The sequence below is a fragment of the Musca autumnalis genome, unplaced genomic scaffold, assembly GCF_047663935.1.
Source record: "Musca autumnalis isolate F117 unplaced genomic scaffold, ASM4766393v1 scaffold_2, whole genome shotgun sequence".
NCBI classification, from domain to species: domain Eukaryota; kingdom Metazoa; phylum Arthropoda; class Insecta; order Diptera; family Muscidae; genus Musca; species Musca autumnalis.
In genome coordinates, this window is record NW_027411755.1 from 28,587,080 (window position 1) to 28,611,729 (window position 24,650).

Here is a 24,650-nt window from a genome sequence, read left to right on the forward strand (position 1 = left end):
TAATTCAAGAAACGTGGATTTTTTAAAAAAAATTAATTCAATAAACGTGGATTTGTTAAAAAAATTTAATTCAATAAACGTGGATTTTTTAAAAAAAATTAATTCAATAAACGTGGATTTGTTAAAAAAATTTAATTCAATAAACGTGGATTTGTTAAAAAAATTTAATTCAATAAACGTGAAATTTTTAAAAAAATTTAATTCAATAACGTGGATTTTTAAAAAAATTTAATTCAATAAACGTGAAATTTTTAAAAAAATTCAATTCAATAAACGTGGATTTTTTAAAAAAATTCAATTCAATAAACGTGGATTTTTTAAAAAAATTTAATTCAATAAACGTGAATTTTTTTAAAAAAAATCAATTCAATAAACGTGGATTTTTTAAAAAAATTCAATTCAATAAACGTGGATTTTTTAAAAAAAATTAAATAAGTTAACGTGGATTTTAAAAAAAATTAAATAAGTTAACGTGGATTTTAAAAAAGAAATTAAGTCCATTAACGTGTATTTAAAAAAAATTAAATCCATTAACGTGCTTTAAAAAAAATTAAATCCATTAACGTGGATTTTTCAAATATTTTTTTTCAATGAACGTGGATTTTTAAAAAAAAAATTATTTCAATAAACGTGGATTTAAAAAAAATTAACTCAATAAACGTCGATTTTTAAAAAAAATATAATTCAATAAACGTCGATTTTAAAAAAAAATATATAATTCAATAAACGTCGATTTTTAAAAAAATATATAATTCAATAAACGTCGATTTTTAAAAAAAAAATACAACTCAATAAACGTCGATTTTTTAAAAAAAATATAATTCAATAAACGTCGATTTTTTAAAACAATATAATTCAATAAACGTGGATTTAAAAAAAAATTAAATCCATTAACGTGGATTTTTCAAATATTTTTTATTCAATAAACGTGGATTTTTTAAAAAAAATTTAATTCAATAAACGTGAATTTAAAAAAAAAGTTAATTCAACAAACATAGATTTAAAAAAAAAAATATAATTCAATAAACGTGGATTTAAAAAAAATTAAATCCATTAACGTGGATTTTTCAAATATTTTTTATTCAATAAACGTGGATTATTCAAATATTTTTTATTCAATAAACGTGGATTATTCAAATATTTTTTATTCAATAAACGTGGATTATTCAAATATTTTTTATTCAATAAACGTGGATTTATTAAAAAAAATTAATTCAATAAACGTGGATTTATTACAAAAATTTAATTCAATAAACGTGGATTTTTTAAAATAATTTAATTCAACAAACGTGGATTTATTAAAAAAATTTAATTCAATAAACTTGGATTTTTTAAAAAAATTTAATTCAATAAACGTGGATTTTTCAAATAATTTTTATTCAATAATCGTGGATTTTTCAAATAATTTTTATTCGTAAATTTTTTCAAATAATTTTTATTCAATAATCGTGGATTTTTTTAAATATTTTTTTCCATAATCGTGGATTTTTTTAAAATATTTTTTCCATAATAGTGGATTTTTTTAAAATATTTTTTCCATAATAGTGGATTTTTTTCCATAATCGTGGATTTTTTTTAAAATTTTTTTTCTATAATAGTGGATTTTTTTTAAATATTTTTTTCCATAATCGTGGATTTTTTTTTAAATATTTTTTCCATAATAGTGGATTTTTTTAAATATTTTTTTTCCATAATCGTGGATTTTTGTTTAAATATTTTTTCCCTAATCGTGGATTTTTTTAAATATTTTTTTCAATTAACGTGAAATCGTTTAACAATATTTATTATTATTGTTTATTTTTTAACAAAATTTTTAATAAACGTGTATATTTGTAAACATTTTTTTTAATAAACGTAAATTTTTTAATCAATATTTTTCAATAGACGCAAATTTTGTAAACAACATTTTTCAATAAACGTGGATTTTGTAAGCAAAATTTTTCAATAAACATGGACTTTTTAAGGAATAATTTTTCAATAATTGAGAATTTTTTAAACAATTTTTTTCAATAATTATTGATTTGTAAAAAAAAATATTTTTTCAGTAACCAGGGATTTTTTAAACAATGTTTTTTCAAAAATTAAAAAAAAATTATTTTTTTTCAATATTTATGAATTTTTTAAAAAACATTTTCTCAAAATCTTGGATGTTTTAAAAAAATATTTCCTCAAAATCTTGGATTTTTAGAGAATATTTTCGCAAAATCTAGGATTTAAAAAAATGTTTTAAATAATTGCGGATTTTTTAAAAAAAAGTTTCCCAGTAATCTTGGATTAAAAAAACATTTTCTCAAAATCGCGGCTTTTTAGAAAAAATATTTTATCAAAATCTTGTTTTTTTAATATTTTCTCAAAGTTATAGTTTAAAAAATATTTTCTCAAAGTCGTGTTTTTTAATATTTCCTAAAAATCGTGTTTTTATACACTCACGATACTCTTGAGGCAACTTTAAATGGAAGGTGCTTACACCTGGGAAGTGTTTGCGGATTCTGAAACTACAATGTTCATAGATGAGAAAAATCAAAAAACCAAAAAAATCAATAAACGTGCTTTTTAAATATTTTTTATTCAATAAACGTGGATTTTTTAAAATGTTTAATTCTATAAACGTGGATTTTTTAAAATGTTTAATTCTATAAACGTGGATTTTTCAAATATTTTTTATTCAATAAACGTGGAGTTTTTAACAATATTTTTTCCATAAACGTAAATTTTTTTAACAATATTTCTCCATAATCGTGGATTTTTTTAAATATTTTTTTCCATTAACGTGAATTTGTTTAAAAATATTTATTATTATTATTTATTTTTTAACAACATCTTTTCAAAAAAACGTGGATTTTTAAACAAAATTTTTTAATAAACGTGGATATTTTTAAACAATATTTTTCAATAAACGTATATTTTTTAAACAAAATCTTTCAATAAACGTGGATTTTTTAAACAAAATTTTTTAATAAACGTGGATATTTTTAAACAATATTTTTCAATAAACGTGGATTTTTTAAACAAAATCTTTCAATAAACGTGAATTTTTTAAACAATATTTTTCAATAAACGTGAATTTTTTAAGCAAAATTTTTCAATAGACGCGGACTTTTTAAGTATATTTTTTCAATAATTGAGCATTTTTAAACAATTTTTTTCAATAATTATTGTTTTTTTAAAACAATATTTTTTCAGTAACCATAGATTTTTTAAACAATTTAAAAAATTAAAAAATATTTTTTTTTTTGTTTTTTGAAAATTTGCCTGTTAGGGCGAAGATAATTTTTAATGAAATTTTATTAATTTTCTCGTTTAGAGTTAAGCTTGATGATCGGAAATTATTTGCAAATGAAAAAGGAAAGCCAAGGACTCGAACCCACATAGTCACTAAATTACGTTACCTGGTTTAATTGGTGGTAAAGCAAATCTTTGGACGTATCGACTATGTAATGGCTTCTCTGTCCTAGAACTTGTCGTTTTTCAAATGCAAATGTGTTTTGTACATTTACGCGGATACTTGGCCACAGAAATGTATTTTCTTCACGACAAACGCTTTTTTTAGGGTTTTCTTAGGTTTTCACGATTTTGCTTGGAAACCGCAAGTCCTATCGGAATCTGACTAAAGAGAATGTTGTACCATTATTAAGACATAAAACTTCAAATTGGTACAATGCATTGACCGTATCGTCTCCTTATAAATGAAGGTCATGAATGCAATTTCCCAACATAAACTTATATATCTCCAAAATGGTACAACCTAGGAAAAATTTACGAAAACCAATCTTATAGAGACGTTTTAAAGCTATAAAATTTTCTCTAGTCCCATTTCGATAAGACTTACCGTTTTCAAGCCAGATCGTGAAAACCTAACAAAAAAAACCTGAAAATTTGACCTGAGCTTCTACATCTCAAACACGGCAAAACCTAAGAAAATATCATAAAGGACAATCTTGTAGAGAATTTTCACAGCTACAAAATTTTCTTTAGCCCCATTTCGATAGGACCTGCCGTTTTTAAGCCAGATCGTGAAAACCTAACAAAACTTTAAAAATCTGAATTTTTACCGCGATTTATTTAAAAATCCCTCTAGCGATTTTTTCTTGTTTTTGGATTTTTCTCATCTATAAACATTGCTGTTTCAGAATCTGCAACAACTTCCCAGGTGTAAGCGATTTTCATTTAAAGTTAGTTAAGGTGTACCCTTCACGACAGTGTATCATAAGGAGGCGATACAGTCAGTGTATTGTACCAATTTGAAATCTCAAAAATTGTAAAACCTAAGAAAAAATCATAAATGTCAATTCTGGAGAAAATTTGTAGCAGTTAAAATTTCATTTTCTCTAGTCCCATTTCGATAGGTCTTGCGGTTTAAGCAAAATCGCAAAAACCTAAAATATTCCTAAAAATGCCATTTATTTGAAAATCCCTCCTCCGATTTTTTTTTTGTTTTTTCTCATCTATGAACATTGTAGTTTCAGAATCCGCAAAAATTTCCTAGGTGTAAGCACCTTTCATTTAAAGTTAGTTAAGCCGCACCGTGATATTTTTCAATCAATGTGAATTTTTTAAGCAAAATTTTTCAACAAAAACATGGGCTTTCTAAAGAATATTTTTTTTTCAATAATCGTAGGTTTTTTTAAACAATATTTTTTCAATAAACGTGGATTTTTTAAACAATATTTTTTCAATATTTGATTTTTAAAAAAGTGTTTTTTCAGTAGTCATGGATTTTTAAACAATATTTTTTCAATATCAAAAAAATTAAAAAATATTTTTTTCAATACTCATGAATTTTTTAAAAAATATTTTCTCAAAATCTTGGATTTTTAAACACATATTCCCTCAAATTCGTAGATTTTTTAAAGAATATTTTCTCAAAATCTTGGATTTTTACACTGTTTTATTTAACTTGCTTTGGGGTCCGTATAGTTCAAATCAAGTAACTCATTTTTAACACAGTTGCAGTTGACCAATCGAACTGAAACTTTGCACACTTTTCAGATTTGGATGACAATATGTACATAGATACGAAACCAAAACCAATATGGGTCATTTTTTCTATAGCCCCCATATAGCGTTGCCACCCGATTTCAGTTGTTTTGAGGTTTTTGTCTTCATTTTTAGACCGAATTAACTTGGCATTTGGAGTTCCCAATTGTACAGAAACTTCCCCACCAAAAGTTGTGGACATGGGCCATTTCAGGTAATTTAAAGTTTTTATCTACATTTTCGGCCCTAATTGACTGTAAATTGGTTATGGACTTCGCAGTGATCAAAAAATGTAGTTACTAAAAAGTTAAAAATAAAAAATAATTAAAAAAATAAGTTTCAGTGTTTTATTTATAAATGCACTTAAAACTAGAAAATAATTTGTCGCTTAGTCTCCATAAAACAATTTCTTAAAATAATTAAACCATATTTTTTTAAAAACAAGATAAATATTAAGAAAAATATTTTTAAAAATTTGAAGCACTGTGGCGTTTTTTTAATTGGGATAGCGTTTGCAATTTTGTTTTTTCAAAATAGTCTGGCTTAATCCCATTGTTGTTGTTTTAATATTTTAAAACAACTATTTTATTAGTGGAAAAGATTTGGCATTGTTCGCCAAGGGGTAAGGCAGGGAATACTATAGTTTCGATCCACGCCACTGGATCTCATCAGTTCCCGTGTTTCTTGTTTGTGGATATTCTCCACCGAAGTTATTTTTCAATAACTTCTTCAACAATAAACTTTTTATACCCAAACATCAATCGTCAGCTCGAAGTATAAAGGTAAGCAAAGAAAGAAGTTCAATGAGAAGTTTTTCCTTGGCAACCTCATACAACTCCGACGAAAGTGTCTGCGAAAACAATTCAAACCTCTTCCACTTGTATGTGTCGTCGAATTTTGACGAATGCACACACCAAAATTTGGTTGGTCTGCTTAACAGCAAAAACAACACACGTCGTGCCAGTGTCTTCAATTTGAAGCATTGCACGATGGGGCCAATGACAGGTTTTCGAGGCAACAAATCACTGGGGCAAGCTAGACATTCCAAATTTTGTACAGATGTTTATAATGGGCTTAGAAACTAATATGCCAAATTTGGTTCATATCGGTTCATATATACATATAGCTGCCGTATATATGTTCGCCCGATTTCAAGCAATTGATGGACCAAACACGCAAATTCTGCCCAATTTTTATGCGATTTGGAAAATACCACGGAATTAGGACTACAAATAAGTTTGCCAAGTTATATTGAAATCGGTTCAGATTTTGATATTGCTCCCATATATATTTTCGCCCGATTTTAGGTATTTGGTGCACCAATCCCGCTATGTATGTCCAATCTTGATGAAATTTGAAATGTGTGACGGATTTTGGTCTAGAAACATTTTTGGCAAATCATATTGAAATCGGTTCAGAATTGGATATAGCTCCCATATATATGTTCGCCCGATTTCAGGAAAATGATTGACCAAGCATGCAAATTCCATCAAATTACAATAAAATTTGGAAAATGTTACGGAATTCGGACTATAAATAAGTTTGTCAAGTTATATTGAATTCGGTTCAGATATAGAAATAGCTCCCCTATATACATATGTTCAAATTTCATGGTTTTGTCTGTGCTTTGTTATAAGTTAATAAAAAAAGGTTCCAAATTTAGTAAAAATCGGCTAAGATTCCACTACAAAACCAAAGTTTGCGATATCTTTGAAATTATATATTATATATTATTATATACGTCTATTAAATTTTTCCGAAATCCAATTGGTAACATTAATAGGTTTCCGATTATTCGCCAACCAAAACATAAAAATGTCCATATTTTTAAGTATTACGACATCTGAAATCAGATTTTTATGAAAAGGCGCAGATAGGCGCAGCTAATTTGTTCACAAAATGATAGTACACATTAATACCTTTCACTACATATATATAATATCCTAGATCTACCTAGATCTCAAAAGTTATACTCCAGAGAACACATGAATAACAAAGCAAAATACTCCAAAAAAGACATAACATCTTAACTCAAAAATACATTTACCACACATAACATTTTTATTATTTGTTAACATTATCTTATTTTACATACCCATTGAAGAGCTTTCCATGTTTAAAAAATATAAAAATGTTGAAATGTTCTTTTTGGCGCCTAAAATACATTCACTACTTATTTATAATGAATGTCGGAAAATGATGCATAAGAAAATATGTCACCATTGCCAGATCAGTATGTCGCTATGTGATGTTACCAGATTGATTTATATTTTTATTTTTAGTGATTCAGAGTGTTGGCAATCGAAATCCATTATTATTTTTTTTCAAATTGTTCACTTCAAAAATTGACTTTTTGCCTCGAAAACCTGCTATTGGCCCCATCGTGCATTGTGGCGTTTTTTTAATTGGGATAGCGTTTGCAATTTTGTTTTTTTCAAAATAGTCTGGCTTAATCCCATTGTTGTTGTTTTAATATTTTAAAACAACTATTTTATTAGTGGAAAAGATTGAACTTTTGAACTTGAACTTTTTTCTTTGCTTACCTTTATACTTCGAGCTGACGATTGATGTTTGGGTATAAAAAGTTTCTTGTTGAAGAAGTTATTGAAAAATAACTTCGGTGGAGAATATCCACAAACAAGAAACAAGGGAACTGATGAGATCCAGTGTCGTGGATCGAAACTATAGTATTCCCTGCCTTACCCCTTGGCGAACAATGCCAAATCTTTTCCACTAATAAAATAGTTGTTTTAAAATATTAAAACAACAACAATGGGATTAAGCCAGACTATTTTGAAAAAAAAAAAAAATTTTTAAAAATATTAAAAAAATATTTTGTTAATATTAAAAAAATAAAAAAAAAACAAGTAAATAAAAATAGGTAAAACAACTTTTTAAGTTAAACGGTTTTATGTTAAACATACATTGCAATGTTTAAGATAAGTGTACTAAAAACCAAAAAATAATAAAATAGATACAGTCGACTGTGGTTTAGCTTGTATGGGAGAGAGCGACAAAAATATTTCTAATCAAGATATCGATCTGAAAATTTTATCATAAACTCGTAGTGACTAGAAGATAATTTTCCCCAAAAATCGGCAGGATTGGTCCACTTTTAGGTATAGACCCCCCATAACAGTACTTCCACTTTTTTTATTAATTTCAAGATTTTGTCTATATTTTCAAAGTGAAATCTGTGTAATTTGGCAGTTTGCGTTCTTTGGCAGTATTTAACATCTTGCGTAAGTCCATGGTCGATAGAGGTCTAGGTTTTGGTATATCCCCCATATAGACGTACCTCCCGTTTTTATAATATCACGATTTTGGTCATATTTTCCAACTGAATTTGTTGCAATTTAACATTTCAAGTTTATAATCTGTATCAAACATTCATGCCAAAATACATCAATATGTGTTCATATTTTGGTATAGTCCTATATCACTAACCTATCTCCCGATATTTCACATATTTAAGTACTTGGACTAAATTTTCTCTAAAAAAGTTTGTAAAAATCAAGACATTTTATGCATTTTATTCTTGACAAGGGTTAATTGGTAACAAGTATCAACAATATGGGAGAAGTCTCCCCTGTCCCGTCTGGGATGTTTGTGGAACAATTATAATTATATATCAACAATATGGGGCACAGAATATTCTTACTAGGTGCGTTAACATATGGACCAAGGGCGTACCAGATTATATTAGATGTAAACAATGTCCTATAGGTCTCAAATAGGGAATATATGGAAACTAAGATGTTTTAGTCGCGAGGATGGGTTGGCATCTATTACAATAAATAATAGCTTTAGGATATTTCGATTAGGAGAGTTCCCAGATCGACTTAAAATGTACCAGGATATATAAACAGTAAACAAAACCACATATGTGGTCCCGCTTGCCAATTTAACCATTCTACGTTGTTTAGTTTTCTGTGTGCAGCTTAAATCTACGGCAGGACTTCCGCGTTGTTACTTTCAACGGCAGATAAATCTTGAAGTGTCGTGCATCTTTCAAAAATAATGGTGTCTTTGCAGAGATAGTGTATACGATCTAACAACTTATAGAAATCATATCCGCAACATCCACCTGAAGGTTTGCTATAATTTCTTCGAATACCGTCCGTCCCATGCTGACATTGACAAAGTTCTTTGAACACCATATTTCAAAAACATACAAATGTGAAGACACACATCCTAAAAACATAATTTTTTTATAAAATAAGATCGAAACAAAATGCAAAACAACAACACCGATTGCTTGAAAACACCCAAAAACCCTCGGAAACTTTCGGCAGACGAGATAATTTTTTTCTAATTCTGGACACTTCCACGAACATTTAAATAAAAATAACGTGAGGATCCGCGAGGATCCAAGGTACTAAAAGTCTATTTCTTTTCACAATATTAAATAAAAAACACTTACAATAATACATTTCAAAAGAGATCAATTTTACTACAAAATGAAGATACAACTTTATGATGTTATCATTTAAAAACAATAACAATACCATTAACTTTAACTTCCATTTCTTACTATAGTAATTTTACACATTACTTTTTTGTGGTATCACTTGTAACTTGTCACTAAGTTAAAGGAAATTTCAATGTCTCAGTTTCCTCAAATGGAAATGCCCACTTCCTTGGCTCTGCTTTAGCTAGTACCGTTAGAAATTGTAAAAAGTAAGCCGGAATACTAAAATCTGATGTGTCTACGATAGATTTGAATAGTTACAATCATAATTTATAGACATCGATTTTTGTATTTTTGTCGCTGGCTGGGACCACAGTGCAGTCGTGGGAATTATAAACATATGCATAGACTAGACTAAAATAAAACCGTGGGGCACGTCAATTGTCTACAATCGTTGATTAAACTGTTTGTTTTGTAATGTTACACTATAATTAGGCAGTTGTTCAACCGACAACGATGGGCGTGTGATAAGTAGGGCTAGAATGTGGAAACAAGCTAGCAAGCTCGATTATAAGCGAGTTTTAGGGTTTCATAGTGGTGAGCGAGTAGTACTTTGTCGATTAAAGACAAACTACGAGCAGTGAAACGATTCCTCGCTCTGTTCACACTGCTGGCTGAGTGTGAATGTCCAACGATAAAGTAGTTGCAACATCTCTTTTATTTACATGGAGTGTATAACTATTGGAATTTCCATGAGCAAGAAAATAGTAAGAAATTTCCTCACCGTCTGCGGGCCAACTGCCTAACGACGAATTAAACGATTCTTCTATCGCACAATAAGTCGATAATTTGTAGACAATTGATGTGCCCCACGGTTTTATTTTAGTCTAGTCTTTGCATATGTTTATAATTTCCACGACTGTATCTATTTTATTATTTTTTGGTTTTTAGTACATTTATCTTAAACATTGCAATGCATGTTTAACATAAAACCGTTTAACTTAAAAAGTGTTTATACCCTACACCACTATGTGGGGAGGGTATTATAAGTTGGTTTTGGCCAAAAAGTTTGTAACGCATCGAAATAATGGTCGTAGACCCATACTTATGTATATCAAAATGAATGTCTCGACGAGCTGAGTCGATCTGGCTATGTGTGTCCGTCCGTCAGTCCGTCTGTCCGTCTGTCCATCTAAACCTTGTAATCACGCTACAGGTCGCAATTTTGATCGGATCGTCACGAAATTTTGGGTGTTGATGGGGGTCCCAGAGGGGAAGAAGCCTATTGATTTTGGTGATGGTCGGATAATATTTAGGGGTCGGAATGGGCAAAAAACTTATGTGGATAAAAAGACAACGTTTTTTTCCAAAGCGAGTATCTCAGCTTCTATATGGGGTATACCAAAAGCAAAACCTGACAATGAAAGTAGAAAATATCACCTTTCTAACGATGTAAAGTAGGTTCCTGTAGGTGATCAAACAACGAAGATATCACAATAGTCGCAAATAAACCCCAAATTTTCTTGTTTGCGATTTTAGTTATAATGACGACTATCACAGCTTTAGCTGGGGACTTTCCAAAAGCAAAGCCTGACTATGAAAGTAGAAGATTCCACCTTTACAATGGTGCAAACTAGGTCGGCGTAGGTGACCAAATAGCGGAGATATCACAATAGTCGGTAATTCGTCCCAATTTCCCATTTTTTTGGAAATCACGCTACAGGCCGCAATTTTGATCGGATCGTCACGAAATTTTGAGAGTTAATGGGGATCTCAAAGAGGAAGAAGCCTATTGATTTTGGTGAGGGTCGAATAATAGTTAGGGGTCGGAATGGGCAAAAACTTATTTGGATAAAAAGTCAACGTTTTTTTCCAAAGCTAATATCTCAACTTCTATATGGGGTATACCAAAAGCAAAACCTGACAATGAAGTAGAAAATATCACCTTTCTAACGATGTAAAGTAGGTTCCTGTAGGTGATCAAACAACGAAGATATCACAATAGTCGCAAATAAACCCCAAATTTTCTTGTTTGCGATTTTAGTTATAATGACGACTATCACAGCTTTGGCTGGGGACTTTCCAAAAGCAAAGCCTGACTATGAAAGTAGAAGATTCCACCTTTACAATGATGCAAACTAGGTCGGCGTAGGTGACCAAATAGCGGAGATATCGCAATATTCGATAATACATCCAATTTTTCCATTTTTTTTGGAAATCACGCTACTGGGCGCAATTTTGATCGGATCGTCACGAAATTTCGAGGGTTAATGAGGGTCTCACAGAGGGAGAAGCCTATTGATTTTGATGATGGTCGGATAATATTTAGGGGTCGGAATGAGCAAAAACTTTATTTGTAGAAAAAGTCAATATATATAAAATATCACCCTTACAACAATGTAACGTAGGTTGTCGTAGGTGGTCTAACAACGAAGATATCGCAATAGTCGCTAATAAAACCCAACTTCTCATTTTTGCGATTTTAATAATAATGACGGATATCACACCTTTGGTTGGGGACCTTCTAAAAGCAAAGCCTGACTAAGAAAGTAGAAAATCCCATCTTTGAAATAATGCAAAGTAGGTTTGCGTAGGTAGTCAAATAATAGAGATATCGCAATAGTCGTTAATGCATTTCTTTTTTTCCACTTCTTCTGCAATCACATTATAGGTCGGAATTTTGATCGGATCATCACGAAATTTTCTCACAGAGATAGAAGCCTATTGATGTTGGTGATGTCGACAGTAGTCAAATATAAAATTAAATATTAATTATTTTGGTTCAGTTCGCCTTAAGTCATTTGCTTTAAGGGCCAGATAGGTGAAAACTTTCGTATCTCCATAAAAGAAATGTTTTCGAGTGAAAAGATTATTCACAGAGGTAGTGGTGTAGGGTATCACATAGTCGGCCCCGTACCGACTATAGCCTTTTCTCACTTGTTTTTACCTATTTTTATACCCTCCACCATAGTATGGAGGGTATATTAAGTTTGTCATTCTGTTTGTAACACATCGAACTAATAAAATTCTAAGACGATCTAGCCATGTCCGTCTGTCCGTCTGTCTGTCCGTCTGTCTGTCTGTCCGTCTGTCTGTCCGTCTGTCTGTCCGTCTGTTGTAATCACTCTAGCGTCCGCAATAATTGATATAGAGTGCTGAAATTTTGCACCCGAGGGTCTTTTTTCCATAGGCAGGTCAAGTTCGAAGATGGGCTATATCGGTCCACTTTTTGGTATAGCCCCCATATAACGGTACTTCCGGATTTAAGGTATTTTGACATTCTTCGCCACATTTGCAGACCGAATTAGCTATAATTTGGCACTTAGGGTTCCTAGTGATCAACAAACTTATATCCCAAAGGATATGGGCATAGGTCAATGTTTTGGTATAGTCCCATATAACGGTACCTCCCGATTTTCGGTATTTTGAGAATTTTAGCCACAATTTTTAACCAAACTATCTGCAATTTGACATTTGAGGTTCTCAGAGGTCATGAAACATCTCCACAAAACATCGTCAACATAGGTCCATGTTTTGGTATAGCCCCCATATAACGGTACCTCCCGATTTTCGGTATTTTGAGAATTTTAGCTACAATTTTTAACCGAACTAGCTGTAATTTGCCATTTGAGGTTCTCAGTGGTCATGAAATATCTCCACCAAGCATCGTCAACATAGGTCCATGTTTTGGTATAGCCCCCATATAACGGTACCTCCCGATTTTCGGTATTTTGAGAATTTTAGCCACAATTTGTAACCGAAATATCTGTAATTTGACATTTGAAGTTCTCAGTGGTCATAAAACATCTCCAACGAAACATCGTCAACATAGGACCATGTTTTGGTATAGCCCCCATATAACGGTATCTCCCGATTTTCGGTATTTTGAGAATTTTAGCTGCAATTTTTAACCGAACTAGCTGTAATGATCGGTATTTTGAGAATTTTAGCTACAATTTTGTCTATTCAAAAATAATCGTCAATATAGGTCCATGTTTTGGTATATCCCCCCATATAACTGTACCTCCCGATTTTCGGGAATTTTCAGTGGTCACGAAATTTCTTCACTAAAATTCGTCAACATGGGTCCATTTTTGAGGGTCTACATTGTTTTGATGAAACTACCCTCAATTTGACTCTTGAAGTTCCCTGCAGCTATAAAACTTTTCCGCCAAAAAATTTAAAGATAGGTTGACTCTTTGATATAGCCCCGTAGGTGGTACCTTTCACCTAGCTGAACACATTTTTTTAGATTAGATCAGATAACACTGTGCAACAAAATGGAGGTGAAAGTCTGGGGCACGGAAAATTCCTCTTGGGGAAGAAAGGCCTTGGTGAGTATATTATGAACCCCGAAGGACAGATCCGCCGTGAGTCGAACTTCCGCGTTATGGCGTGATGAAATTTTTATTAGAGACCCTGTGGGCCATCAGGAATTAGCGTTATATCTTTGTTCACTGTTGCTTAAGTGCTCTACAAAAACAACAAACAAAGATATAATGCTAATTCATGATGGCTTACATGGTCTCTTGCAAAAATTTCCTCACGCCATAACGCGGAAGTTCGATTCACGGCGCATCTGTCCTTCGGGGTTTTTAATATACACACACCAAGGGCTTTCATCTCCAAAAGAAATATCACTGCCCCAACATTTGTGTTCACAGTGGAATTTAAGCAATAGTGGGAGGCAGTAGGAGTCTATCCATTGTCGAAAAGTTGTTCCACCTAAAATTGTGAAAGGACCCTAATATTCCATTTTAATTAAGACTATTTTATGGTGGAGGGTATAAAAATTTCGGCCCGGCCGAACTTAACGACTTTTTACTTGTTAATGATATTTTTCATCACCAATAAACGTGGATTTATTAAAGAAAATTTTTTCATCACCAATAAACGTGGATTTTTTTAAAGAATATTTTGTCATCACCAATAAACGAGGATTTTTTAAAGAATATTTTGCCATCACCAATAAACGTGGATTTTTTAAAGAATATTTTGCCATCACCAATAAACGTGGATTTTTTAAAGAATATTTTGCCATCACCAATAAACGTGGATTTTTTAAAGATTTCTTTTCATTCGCTTCATTCTCTCTTATATAAAACACTTGTGTTTTATTTTTATGTGTTTAACTTTTTATTTAACAACAATTAACAATACTCCAAACAATCTAAAAGCTTAATAAAATGTACATTTATTTTCCGGATTCATTTTACTACCCAGCGGACAATGAAATGCCTTAGAGAATGCTCCCATATTCATGGCGATTTGATTTAAGCGTTGACCATTTTTCGATAAAGGCTTCGAACATAACATTTGCCCTAAATTTAGGAAAAACAATTGTCTCCAGGGTAGTTGGCTAAAATTTGGTTGTGAATTGTATTCCCGAATGTAGGAGCGATAGGCAGTGCGAGCAGCCACGAAATCAGCTATGCTCTCATTAACATCAATTGTGGCGGATGGTTGTTGATTTTTGAAGCAATCCAATGATGCCTTGACACTGGGTTGTTCCATAATATTTTCAAATAAATGGCCATAAGAGGCATCGTAGGTTAATCCAGAGGTGTCTATGTTGTGCGAAAATTCGTGGGCCAAAAGGAAACCCAAGGAGGATAAGGTGAAGAGAGGGTCCATATTCATTTGATAGATGGGGGAGTGCAAAGAGGCAAAGGGTAGATCTAACAAATCTTGTTCCGGCAAATAGCTGGGAATAATTGCCAATTTTTGATTACAGTCCATGGTTGCGGGACATGTTATGGCTTCCAGGGTCCGATGTTGCATCAACTTTAAATCGTTGGCATAGAAATTGTTTATATCCAGTTCCGATATTCGGGCATAGAATTTATCAAGTTCTTGGGCGTTAATGTATTCCGGTAAATTGCCAATGTTTAGAGTAACCTTTGCCAACATTCTCCTTATAGCTTGAAGTTGTTCGCCAGTCATGTTGAGACGATTTTCTTGTATAATTCTTACCAAGCTTTTGTGGATGAGCTTGTTGAGCTCAACAATATCTTTGTTTATGATTCTACCCTGAGGTAAATAAAATTCCTCGTAGTAGTGATAATTATAGGCCATATGCATTCTCTCTTGGGTGGTTTCCAAACAAATGGAATTCACGTTGTTCTTGAGATATAGTAGGAATTTCACCATTAAATAGTTGCAAAATTTTTGATTTTCCTCTGGCCTATTCCAGTGGCGGGACATTAAAAATTCCACATAATCCCAAAATGGTATTAAAACCAAAGAATCTTTTTCCCTTAATGTGGGAGGCATAACATGCTCGAGAAAAATATCCAGCTCAGGATTGGACTGTTTGATGTCATCGTAAGAAAACAAGTTTTCACTTTCACCATAATCTGCATAATCGTTATAGGCTGCCCGCCAATAATCATGGGTACTGCGTAATTCCTCCATTTGATGGCTTATGACATTCTCAGGTATTTTTAAATCACGCAATATTTTTTCCACAGCTTTCACATCAAACTCTTTTGCATCGGGTATGGTAACAATTGTCAAAATACTGCCATTTCTGCGCACAGATGTTTGCTCCAGAATATTTGTGGCAAAGCCATAGCTCTGCAATTGACCCAGCAGGGAGAAGGGATTAAATTCTGACCAATTTCCCGAGTGATTGGTGCTCAGTAGAGGCCACTCCAAACCCTTACCAGGTTTAATTTCTTCCAAATATTTCCCCAATTCTACAGTTTTAATTTTCAAACAAGAATGCAAATACACAGAGGCTTTTTCTAAGGCACTAAGATCCCCCTGCTTTCCCTCCACTTGACTTTTGGGATATTTTTTCAACAATGCTTCCATCATTTTTATGGTGTAGTTGTAATGCAAAAATTCCTCTAAATTTCTGTGAAAATCTTTATGGCTTGGCCAGTTGCCACAGGCGTAGGTATTGAAATCTTCACAGGGATCCACCGAGCGATTCATGGACGCCTCTATCAGCTGTAATTGTTGTAAATTTTCCACTTCGCATTTTGCTGGGTTAGCAAAATTTATTAAAATTCCAAAAAATAGAAGACCCGTCCAAGATTTAAATTTCATTTTTTCCGTTTCAAATTTTATGATTTGTTTATTGTTTTGAAATAAAATTACAACTAAATTATTTACTTCTCAGATTTGTTTAGATAAGGGCTTTGCTTAGGATCTCGCTCTTTCATTTCTGCTCTCAGTGAATGCTAGGTTTTCTCTGCTTTGTTTTGTTTCAGGCCAAATGTCAGGGTAGATAGTCAATGTATATTTTTTGTTTTCTCTTCTTCTTTGAAAGCATAGGCGTAGAATGAATTTGGTGGAAGGGATGGAGTGAAGGCGAGCTAAATCGAGACTTTATAGGCGATCTCAAGTCTGATTTTATAAGGGAGCCAAAGCCAGACTATGACCTAAAAACATGGATATTTTAAAGAATATTTTTTCAAGCATCCAACAAAACGTGGATTTTTTTAAGAATAATTTTTCAAGCATCCAGCAAAACGTGGAGCTTTTAAAAATATTTGTTCAAGCATCCAACAAATCGTGGATTTTTTAAAAAATATTTTTTAAATGTCCAACAAAACGCGGATTTTTTAAAGAATAATTTTTAAATATCTAACAAATCGTAGATTTTTTAAAGGATATTTTTTCAAGAACGTGGAGCTTTTAAAAATATTTTTTCAAGCATCTAACAAATCGTGGATTTTTTAAAGAATATTTTTTTAATATCTAACAAATCGTGGATTTTTTAAACAATGTTTTGTAAATATCTAACAAATCGTGGATTTTTTAAACAATGTTTTTTAAATATCCAACAAGTCGTGGATTTTTTAAGGAATGTTTTTTTAATATCCAATAAATCGTGGATTTTTTAAAGAATGTTTTGTAAATATCCAATAAATCGTGAATTTTTTAAAGAATGTTTTGTAAATATCCAATAAATCGTGGATTTTTTAAAGAATATTTTTTTCATACAACATCAAAGCAATTAACGTGGATTTTTTAAAGAATATTTTTCATTCACCATAAAAGCAATAAACGTAGATTTTTTAAAGAATATTTTTTTAAAAATCCAACACGTCGTGGATTTTTTAAAGAATATTTTCTTAAATATTTAACGCATCGTGGATTTTTTAAAGAATATTTTTTTAAATATCCAACACATCGTGGATTTTTTAAAGAATATTTTTTTAAATATCCAACACATCGTGGATTTTTTAAAGAATATTTTTTTAAATATCCAACACATCGTGGATTTTTTAAAGAATATTTTTTTAAATATACAACAAATCGTGGATTTTTTAAAGGATATTTTTTAAATATCCCACAAATTGTGGATTTTTTTAAAGAATATTTTTTCATACAACATCAAAGCAATAAGCCTATATTTTTTAAAGAATATTTTTTCATGGACCATCAAAGCAATAAACGTGGATTTTTTAAAGAATATTTTTTCATGGACCATCAAAGCAATAAACGTGGATTTTTTAAAGAATATTTTTTCATGGACCATCAAAGCAATAAACGTGGATTTTTTAAAGAATATTTTTTCATCCACCATCAAAGGAATAAACGTGGATTTTTTAAAGAATATTTTTTCATGGACCATCAAAGCAATAAACGTGGATTTTTTAAAGAATATTTTTTCATGGACCATCAAAGCAATAAACGTGGATTTTTTAAAGAATATTTTTTTTTCATACAACATCAAAGCAATAAACGTGGATTTTTTAAAGAATATTTTTTCATGGACCATTAAAGCAATAAACGTGGATTTTTTAAAGAATATTTTTTCATGGACCATCAAAGCAATAAACGTGGATTTTTTAAAGAATATTTTTTCATGGACCATCAAAGCAATAAACGTGGATTTTTTAAAGAATATTTTTTCATGGACCATCAAAGCAATAAACGTGGATTTTTTAAAGAATATTTTTTCATGGACCATCAAAGCAATAAACGTGGATTTTTTAAAGAATATTTTTTCATGGACCATCAAAGCAATAAACGTGGATTTTTTAAAGAATATTTTTTCATGGACCATCAAAGCAATAAACGTGGATTTTTAAAGAATATTTTTTTTACACATCATCAATGCAATAAACGTGGATTTTTTAAAGAATATTTTTTTTCACACATCATCAAAGCAATAAACGTGGATTTTTTAAAGAATATTTTTTCATGGACCATCAAAGCAATAAACGTGGATTTTTTAAAGAATATTTTTTCATGGACCATCAAAGCAATAAACGTGGATTTTTAAAGAATATTTTTTTTACACATCATCAATGCAATAAACGTGGATTTTTTAAAGAATATTTTTTTTCACACATCATCAAAGCAATAAACGTGGATTTTTTAAAGAATATTTTTTCATGGACCATCAAAGCAATAAACGTGGATTTTTTAAAGAATATTTTTTCATGGACCATCAAAGCAATAAACGTGGATTTTTTAAAGAATATTTTTTCATCCAACATCAAAGCAATAAACGTGGATTTTTTAAAGAATATTTTTTCATCCAACATCAAAGCAATAAACGTGGATTTTTTAAAGAATATTTTTTCATGGACCATCAAAGCAATAAACGTGGATTTTGTAAAGAATATTTTTTCATGGACCATCAAAGCAATAAACGTGGATTTTTTTAAGAATATTTTTTCATCCAACATCATAGCAATAAACGTGGATTTTTTAAAGAATATTTTTTCATCCAACATCAAAGCAATAAACGTGGATTTTTTAAAGAATATTTTTTCATCCAACATCAAAGCAATAAACGTGGATTTTTTAAAGAATATTTTTTCATCCAACATCAAAGCAATAAACGTGGATTTTTTAAAGAATATTTTTTCATCCAACATCAAAGCAATAAACGTGGATTTTTTAAAGAATATTTTTTCATCCAACATCAAAGCAATAAACGTGGATTTTTTAAAGAATATTTTTTCATCCAACATCAAAGCAATAAACGTGGATTTTTTAAAGAATATTTTTTCATCCAACATCAAAGCAATAAACGTGGATTTTTTAAAGAATATTTTTTCATCCAACATCAAAGCAATAAACGTGGATTTTTTAAAGAATATTTTTTCATCCACCATCAAAGCAATAAACGTGGATTTTTTAAAGAATTTTTTTCATCCACCATCAAAGCAATAAACGTGGATTTTTTAAAGAATTTTTTTTCATCCACCATCAAAGCAATAAACGTGGATTTTTTAAAGAATATTTTTTCATGGACCATCAAAGCAATAAACGTGGATTTTTTAAAGAATATTTTTTCATGGACCATCAAAGCAATAAACCTGGATTTTTTAAAGAATATTTTTTCATGGACCATCAAAGCAATAAACGTGGATTTTTTAAAGAATATTTTTTCATGGACCATCAAAGCAATAAACCTGGATTTTTTAAAGAATATTTTTTCATGGACCATCAAAGCAATAAACGTGGATTTTTTAAAGAATATTTTTTCATCCACCATCAAAGCAATAAACGTGGATTTTTTAAAGAATATTTTTTCATCCACCATCAAAGCAATAAACGTGGATTTTTTAAAGAATATTTTTTCATCCACCATCAAAGCAATAAACGTGGATTTTTTAAAGAATATTTTTTCATCCACCATCAAAGCAATAAACGTGGATTTTTTAAAGAATATTTTTTCATCCACCATCAATGCAATAAACGTGGATTTTTTAAAGAATTTTTTTTCATCCACCATCAAAGCAATAAACGTGGATTTTTTAAAGAATTTTTTTTCATCCACCATCAAAGCAATAAACGTGGATTTTTTAAAGAATATTTTTTCATCCACCATCAAAGCAATAAACGTGGATTTTTTAAAGAATTTTTTTTCATCCACCATCAAAGCAATAAACGTGGATTTTTTAAAGAATTTTTTTTCATCCACCATCAAAGCAATAAACGTGGATTTTTTAAAGAATATTTTTTCATCCACCATCAAAGCAATAAACGTGGATTTTTTAAAGAATTTTTTTTCATCCACCATCAAAGCAATAAACGTGGATTTTTTAAAGAATATTTTTTCATCCACCATCAAAGCAATAAACGTGGATTTTTTAAAGAATTTTTTTTCATCCACCATCAAAGCAATAAACGTGGATTTTTTAAAGAATTTTTTTTCATCCACCATCAAAGCAATAAACGTGGATTTTTTAAAGAATTTTTTTTCATCCACCATCAAAGCAATAAACGTGGATTTTTTAAAGAATTTTTTTTCATCCACCATCAAAGCAATAAACGTGGATTTTTTAAAGAATTTTTTTTCATCCACCATCAAAGCAATAAACGTGGATTTTTTAAAGAATATTTTTTCATCCACCATCAAAGCAATAGACGTGGATTTTTTAAAGAATATTTTTTCATCCAACATCAAAGCAATAGACGTGGATTTTTTAAAGAATATTTTTTCATGGACCATCAAAGCAATAAACGTGCATTTTTTAAAGAATATTTTTTCATCCAACATCAAAGCAATAAACGTGGATTTTTTAAAGAATATTTTTTCATCCAACATCAAAGCAATAAACGTGGATTTTTTAAAGAATATTTTTTCATCCAACATCAAAGCAATAGACGTGGATTTTTTAAAGAATTTTTTTTCATCCACCATCAAAGCAATAAACGTGGATTTTTTAAAGAATTTTTTTTCATCCACCATCAAAGCAATAAACGTGGATTTTTTAAAGAATTTTTTTTCATCCACCATCAAAGGAATAAACGTGGATTTTTTAAAGAATATTTTTTTTTACACATCATCAAAGCAATAAACGTGGATTTTTTAAAGAATAATTTTTCATCCACCTTCAAAGGAATAAACGTGGATTTTTTAAAGAATAATTTTTCATCCACCTTCAAAGGAATAAACGTGGATTTTTTAAAGAATAATTTTTCATCCACCATCAAAGGAATAAACGTGGATTTTTTAAAGAATATTTTTTCATCCACCATCAAAGGAATAAACGTGGATTTTTTAAAGAATATTTTTTCATGGACCATCAAAGCAATAAACGTGCATTTTTTAAAGAATATTTTTTCATCCAACATCAAAGCAATAAACGTGGATTTTTTAAAGAATATTTTTTCATCCAACATCAAAGCAATAAACGTGGATTTTTTAAAGAATAATTTTTCATCCACCATCAAAGGAATAAACGTGGATTTTTTAAAGAATATTTTTTCATCCAACATCAAAGCAACAAACGTGGATTTTTTAAAGAATATTTTTTCATGGACCATCAAAGCAATAAACGTGCATTTTTTAAAGAATATTTTTTCATCCAACATCAAAGCAATAAACGTGGATTTTTTAAAGAATATTTTTTCATCCAACATCAAAGCAATAGACGTGGATTTTTTAAAGAATATTTTTTCATGGACCATCAAAGCAATAAACGTGCATTTTTTAAAGAATATTTTTTCATCCAACATCAAAGCAATAGACGTGGATTTTTTAAAGAATATTTTTTCATGGACCATCGAAGCAATAAACGTGGATTTTTTAAAGAATATTTTTTCATGGACCATCGAAGCAATAAACGTGGATTTTTTAAAGAATATTTTTTCATGGACCATCAAAGCAATAAACGTGCATTTTTTAAAGAATATTTTTTCATCCAACATCAAAGCAATAAACGTGGATTTTTTAAAGAATATTTTTTCATCCAACATCAAAGCAATAAACGTGGATTTTTTAAAGAATATTTTTTCATCCAACATCAAAGCAATAAACGTGGATTTTTTAAAGAATATTTTTTCATCCAACATCAAAGCAATAAACGTGGATTTTTTAAAGAATATTTTTTCATCCAACATCAAAGCAATAAACGTGGATTTTTTAAAGAATATTTTTTCATCCAACATCAAAGCAATAAACGTGGATTTTTTAAAGAATATTTTTTCATCCAACATCAAAGCAATAAACGTGGATTTTTTAAAGAATATTTTTTCATCCAACATCAAAGCAATAAACGTGGATTTTTTAAAGAATATTTTTTCATCCAACATCAAAGCAATAAACGTGGATTTTTTAAAGAATATTTTTTCATCCAACATCAAAGCAATAAACGTGGATTTTTTAAAGAATATTTTTTCATCCAACATCAAAGCAATAAACGTGGATTTTTTAAAGAATATTTTTTCATCCAACATCAAAGCAATAAACGTGGATTTTTTAAAGAATATTTTTTCATCCAACATCAAAGCAATAAACGTGGATTTTTTAAAGAATATTTTTTCATCCAACATCAAAGCAATAAACGTGGATTTTTTAAAGAATATTTTTTCATGGACCATCAAAGCAATAAACGTGCATTTTTTAAAGAATATTTTTTCATCCAACATCAAAGCAATAAACGTGGATTTTTTAAAGAATATTTTTTCATCCAACATCAAAGCAATAGACGTGGATTTTTTAAAGAATATTTTTTCATGGACCATCAAAGCAATAAACGTGCATTTTTTAAAGAATATTTTTTCATCCAACATCAAAGCAATAGACGTGGATTTTTTAAAGAATATTTTTTCATGGACCATCGAAGCAATAAACGTGGATTTTTTAAAGAATATTTTTTCATGGACCATCGAAGCAATAAACGTGGATTTTTTAAAGAATATTTTTTCATGGACCATCGAAGCAATAAACGTGGATTTTTTAAAGAATATTTTTTCATGGACCATCGAAGCAATAAACGTGGATTTTTTAAAGAATATTTTTTCATGGACCATCGAAGCAATAAACGTGGATTTTTTAAAGAATATTTTTTCATCCAACATCAAAGCAATAAACGTGGATTTTTTATGAATATTTTTTCATCCAACATCAAAGCAATAAACGTGGATTTTTTAAAGAATATTTTTTCATGGACCATCAAAGCAATAAACGTGGATTTTTTAAAGAATATTTTTTCATCCAACATCAAAGCAATAAACGTGGATTTTTTAAGAATATTTTTTCATCCAACATCAAAGCAATAAACGTGGATTTTTTAAAGAATATTTTTTCATCCAACATCAAAGCAATAAACGTGGATTTTTTAAAGAATATTTTTTCATCCAACATCAAAGCAATAGACGTGGATTTTTTAAAGAATATTTTTTCATGGACCATCAAAGCAATAAACGTGCATTTTTTAAAGAATATTTTTTCATGGACCATCGAAGCAATAAACGTGGATTTTTTAAAGAATATTTTTTCATGGACCATCGAAGCAATAAACGTGGATTTTTTAAAGAATATTTTTTCATGGACCATCGAAGCAATAAACGTGGATTTTTTAAAGAATATTTTTTCATGGACCATCGAAGCAATAAACGTGGATTTTTTAAAGAATATCTTTTCATGGACCATCGAAGCAATAAACGTGGATTTTTTAAAGAATATTTTTTCATCCAACATCAAAGCAATAAACGTGGATTTTTTTAAGAATATTTTTTCATCCAACATCAAAGCAATAAACGTGGATTTTTTTAAGAATATTTTTTCATCCAACATCAAAGCAATAAACGTGGTTTTTTAAAGAATATTTTTTTTCACACATCATCAAAGAAATAAACGTGGATTTTTTAAAGAATATTTTTTTTTTTCACACAGCATCAAAGCAATAAACGTGGTTTTTTAAAGAATATTTTCTTTTCACACAGCATCAAAGCAATAAACGTGGATTTTAAAACAATATTTTTCATCCAACATCAAAGCAATACACGTGGATTTTATAAAGAATATTTGTTCCTCCACCATTGAAGCAATAAACGTGGATTTTTTAAAGAATATTTTATCATTCAACATCAAAGCACTAAACGTAGAATTTTAAAAAATATTTTATCATCAAACCATATGTTTTTTTTTAATTTTTTATTTTCCTTTATTAAATTATCACTTATTATCGTTGGACTTCTTGCTCGTATAACCTCCATTCTTCGAACAATCAAAGTAATTAGTAATCAGGCAATATTGCCAATATAAAAACCGTTTTTTTTCTCTGCTTAGCCAAAACTTCCATTGTGACATTCTTCATTAGTTTCATTATAAGTTTGTCTCCTCGAAAACTTTGTCTTGATATGGTAGCCAGCAAAAAATATGTATTGAGAAAGAACATTGAAAACAATGGACAAAACTAAATATCAACAAAAGTGTCAAACTTGTTTCAATAATATCTAAGCAGAAAGATGTACAAAAAGTTGTAATAAACGCCTTGATGTGTTAAGACAATTTATTTATTACAATAAGTTGACACCATAAAGTTTCTCTCATGTGTGG

The 24,650-nt window shown here is 29.9% G+C and overlaps 2 protein-coding genes across 2 annotated transcripts in view; one reads left to right on the forward strand and one right to left on the reverse strand.

Annotated features, from left to right (window-relative positions):
* The window catches only part of DIP-epsilon (Dpr-interacting protein epsilon), a 791,100-nt gene that overhangs the window by 639,350 nt on the left and 127,100 nt on the right, over positions 1-24,650 (forward strand). The window lies entirely within an intron of this gene.
* Positions 14,501-16,490, reverse strand: LOC141392600 (phosphate-regulating neutral endopeptidase PHEX-like). The gene has a single exon (XM_073965531.1). The coding sequence runs from the start codon at positions 16,439-16,441 to the stop codon at positions 14,567-14,569; it is 1,875 nt and encodes a 624-aa protein (XP_073821632.1). The 5' UTR covers positions 16,442-16,490; the 3' UTR covers positions 14,501-14,566.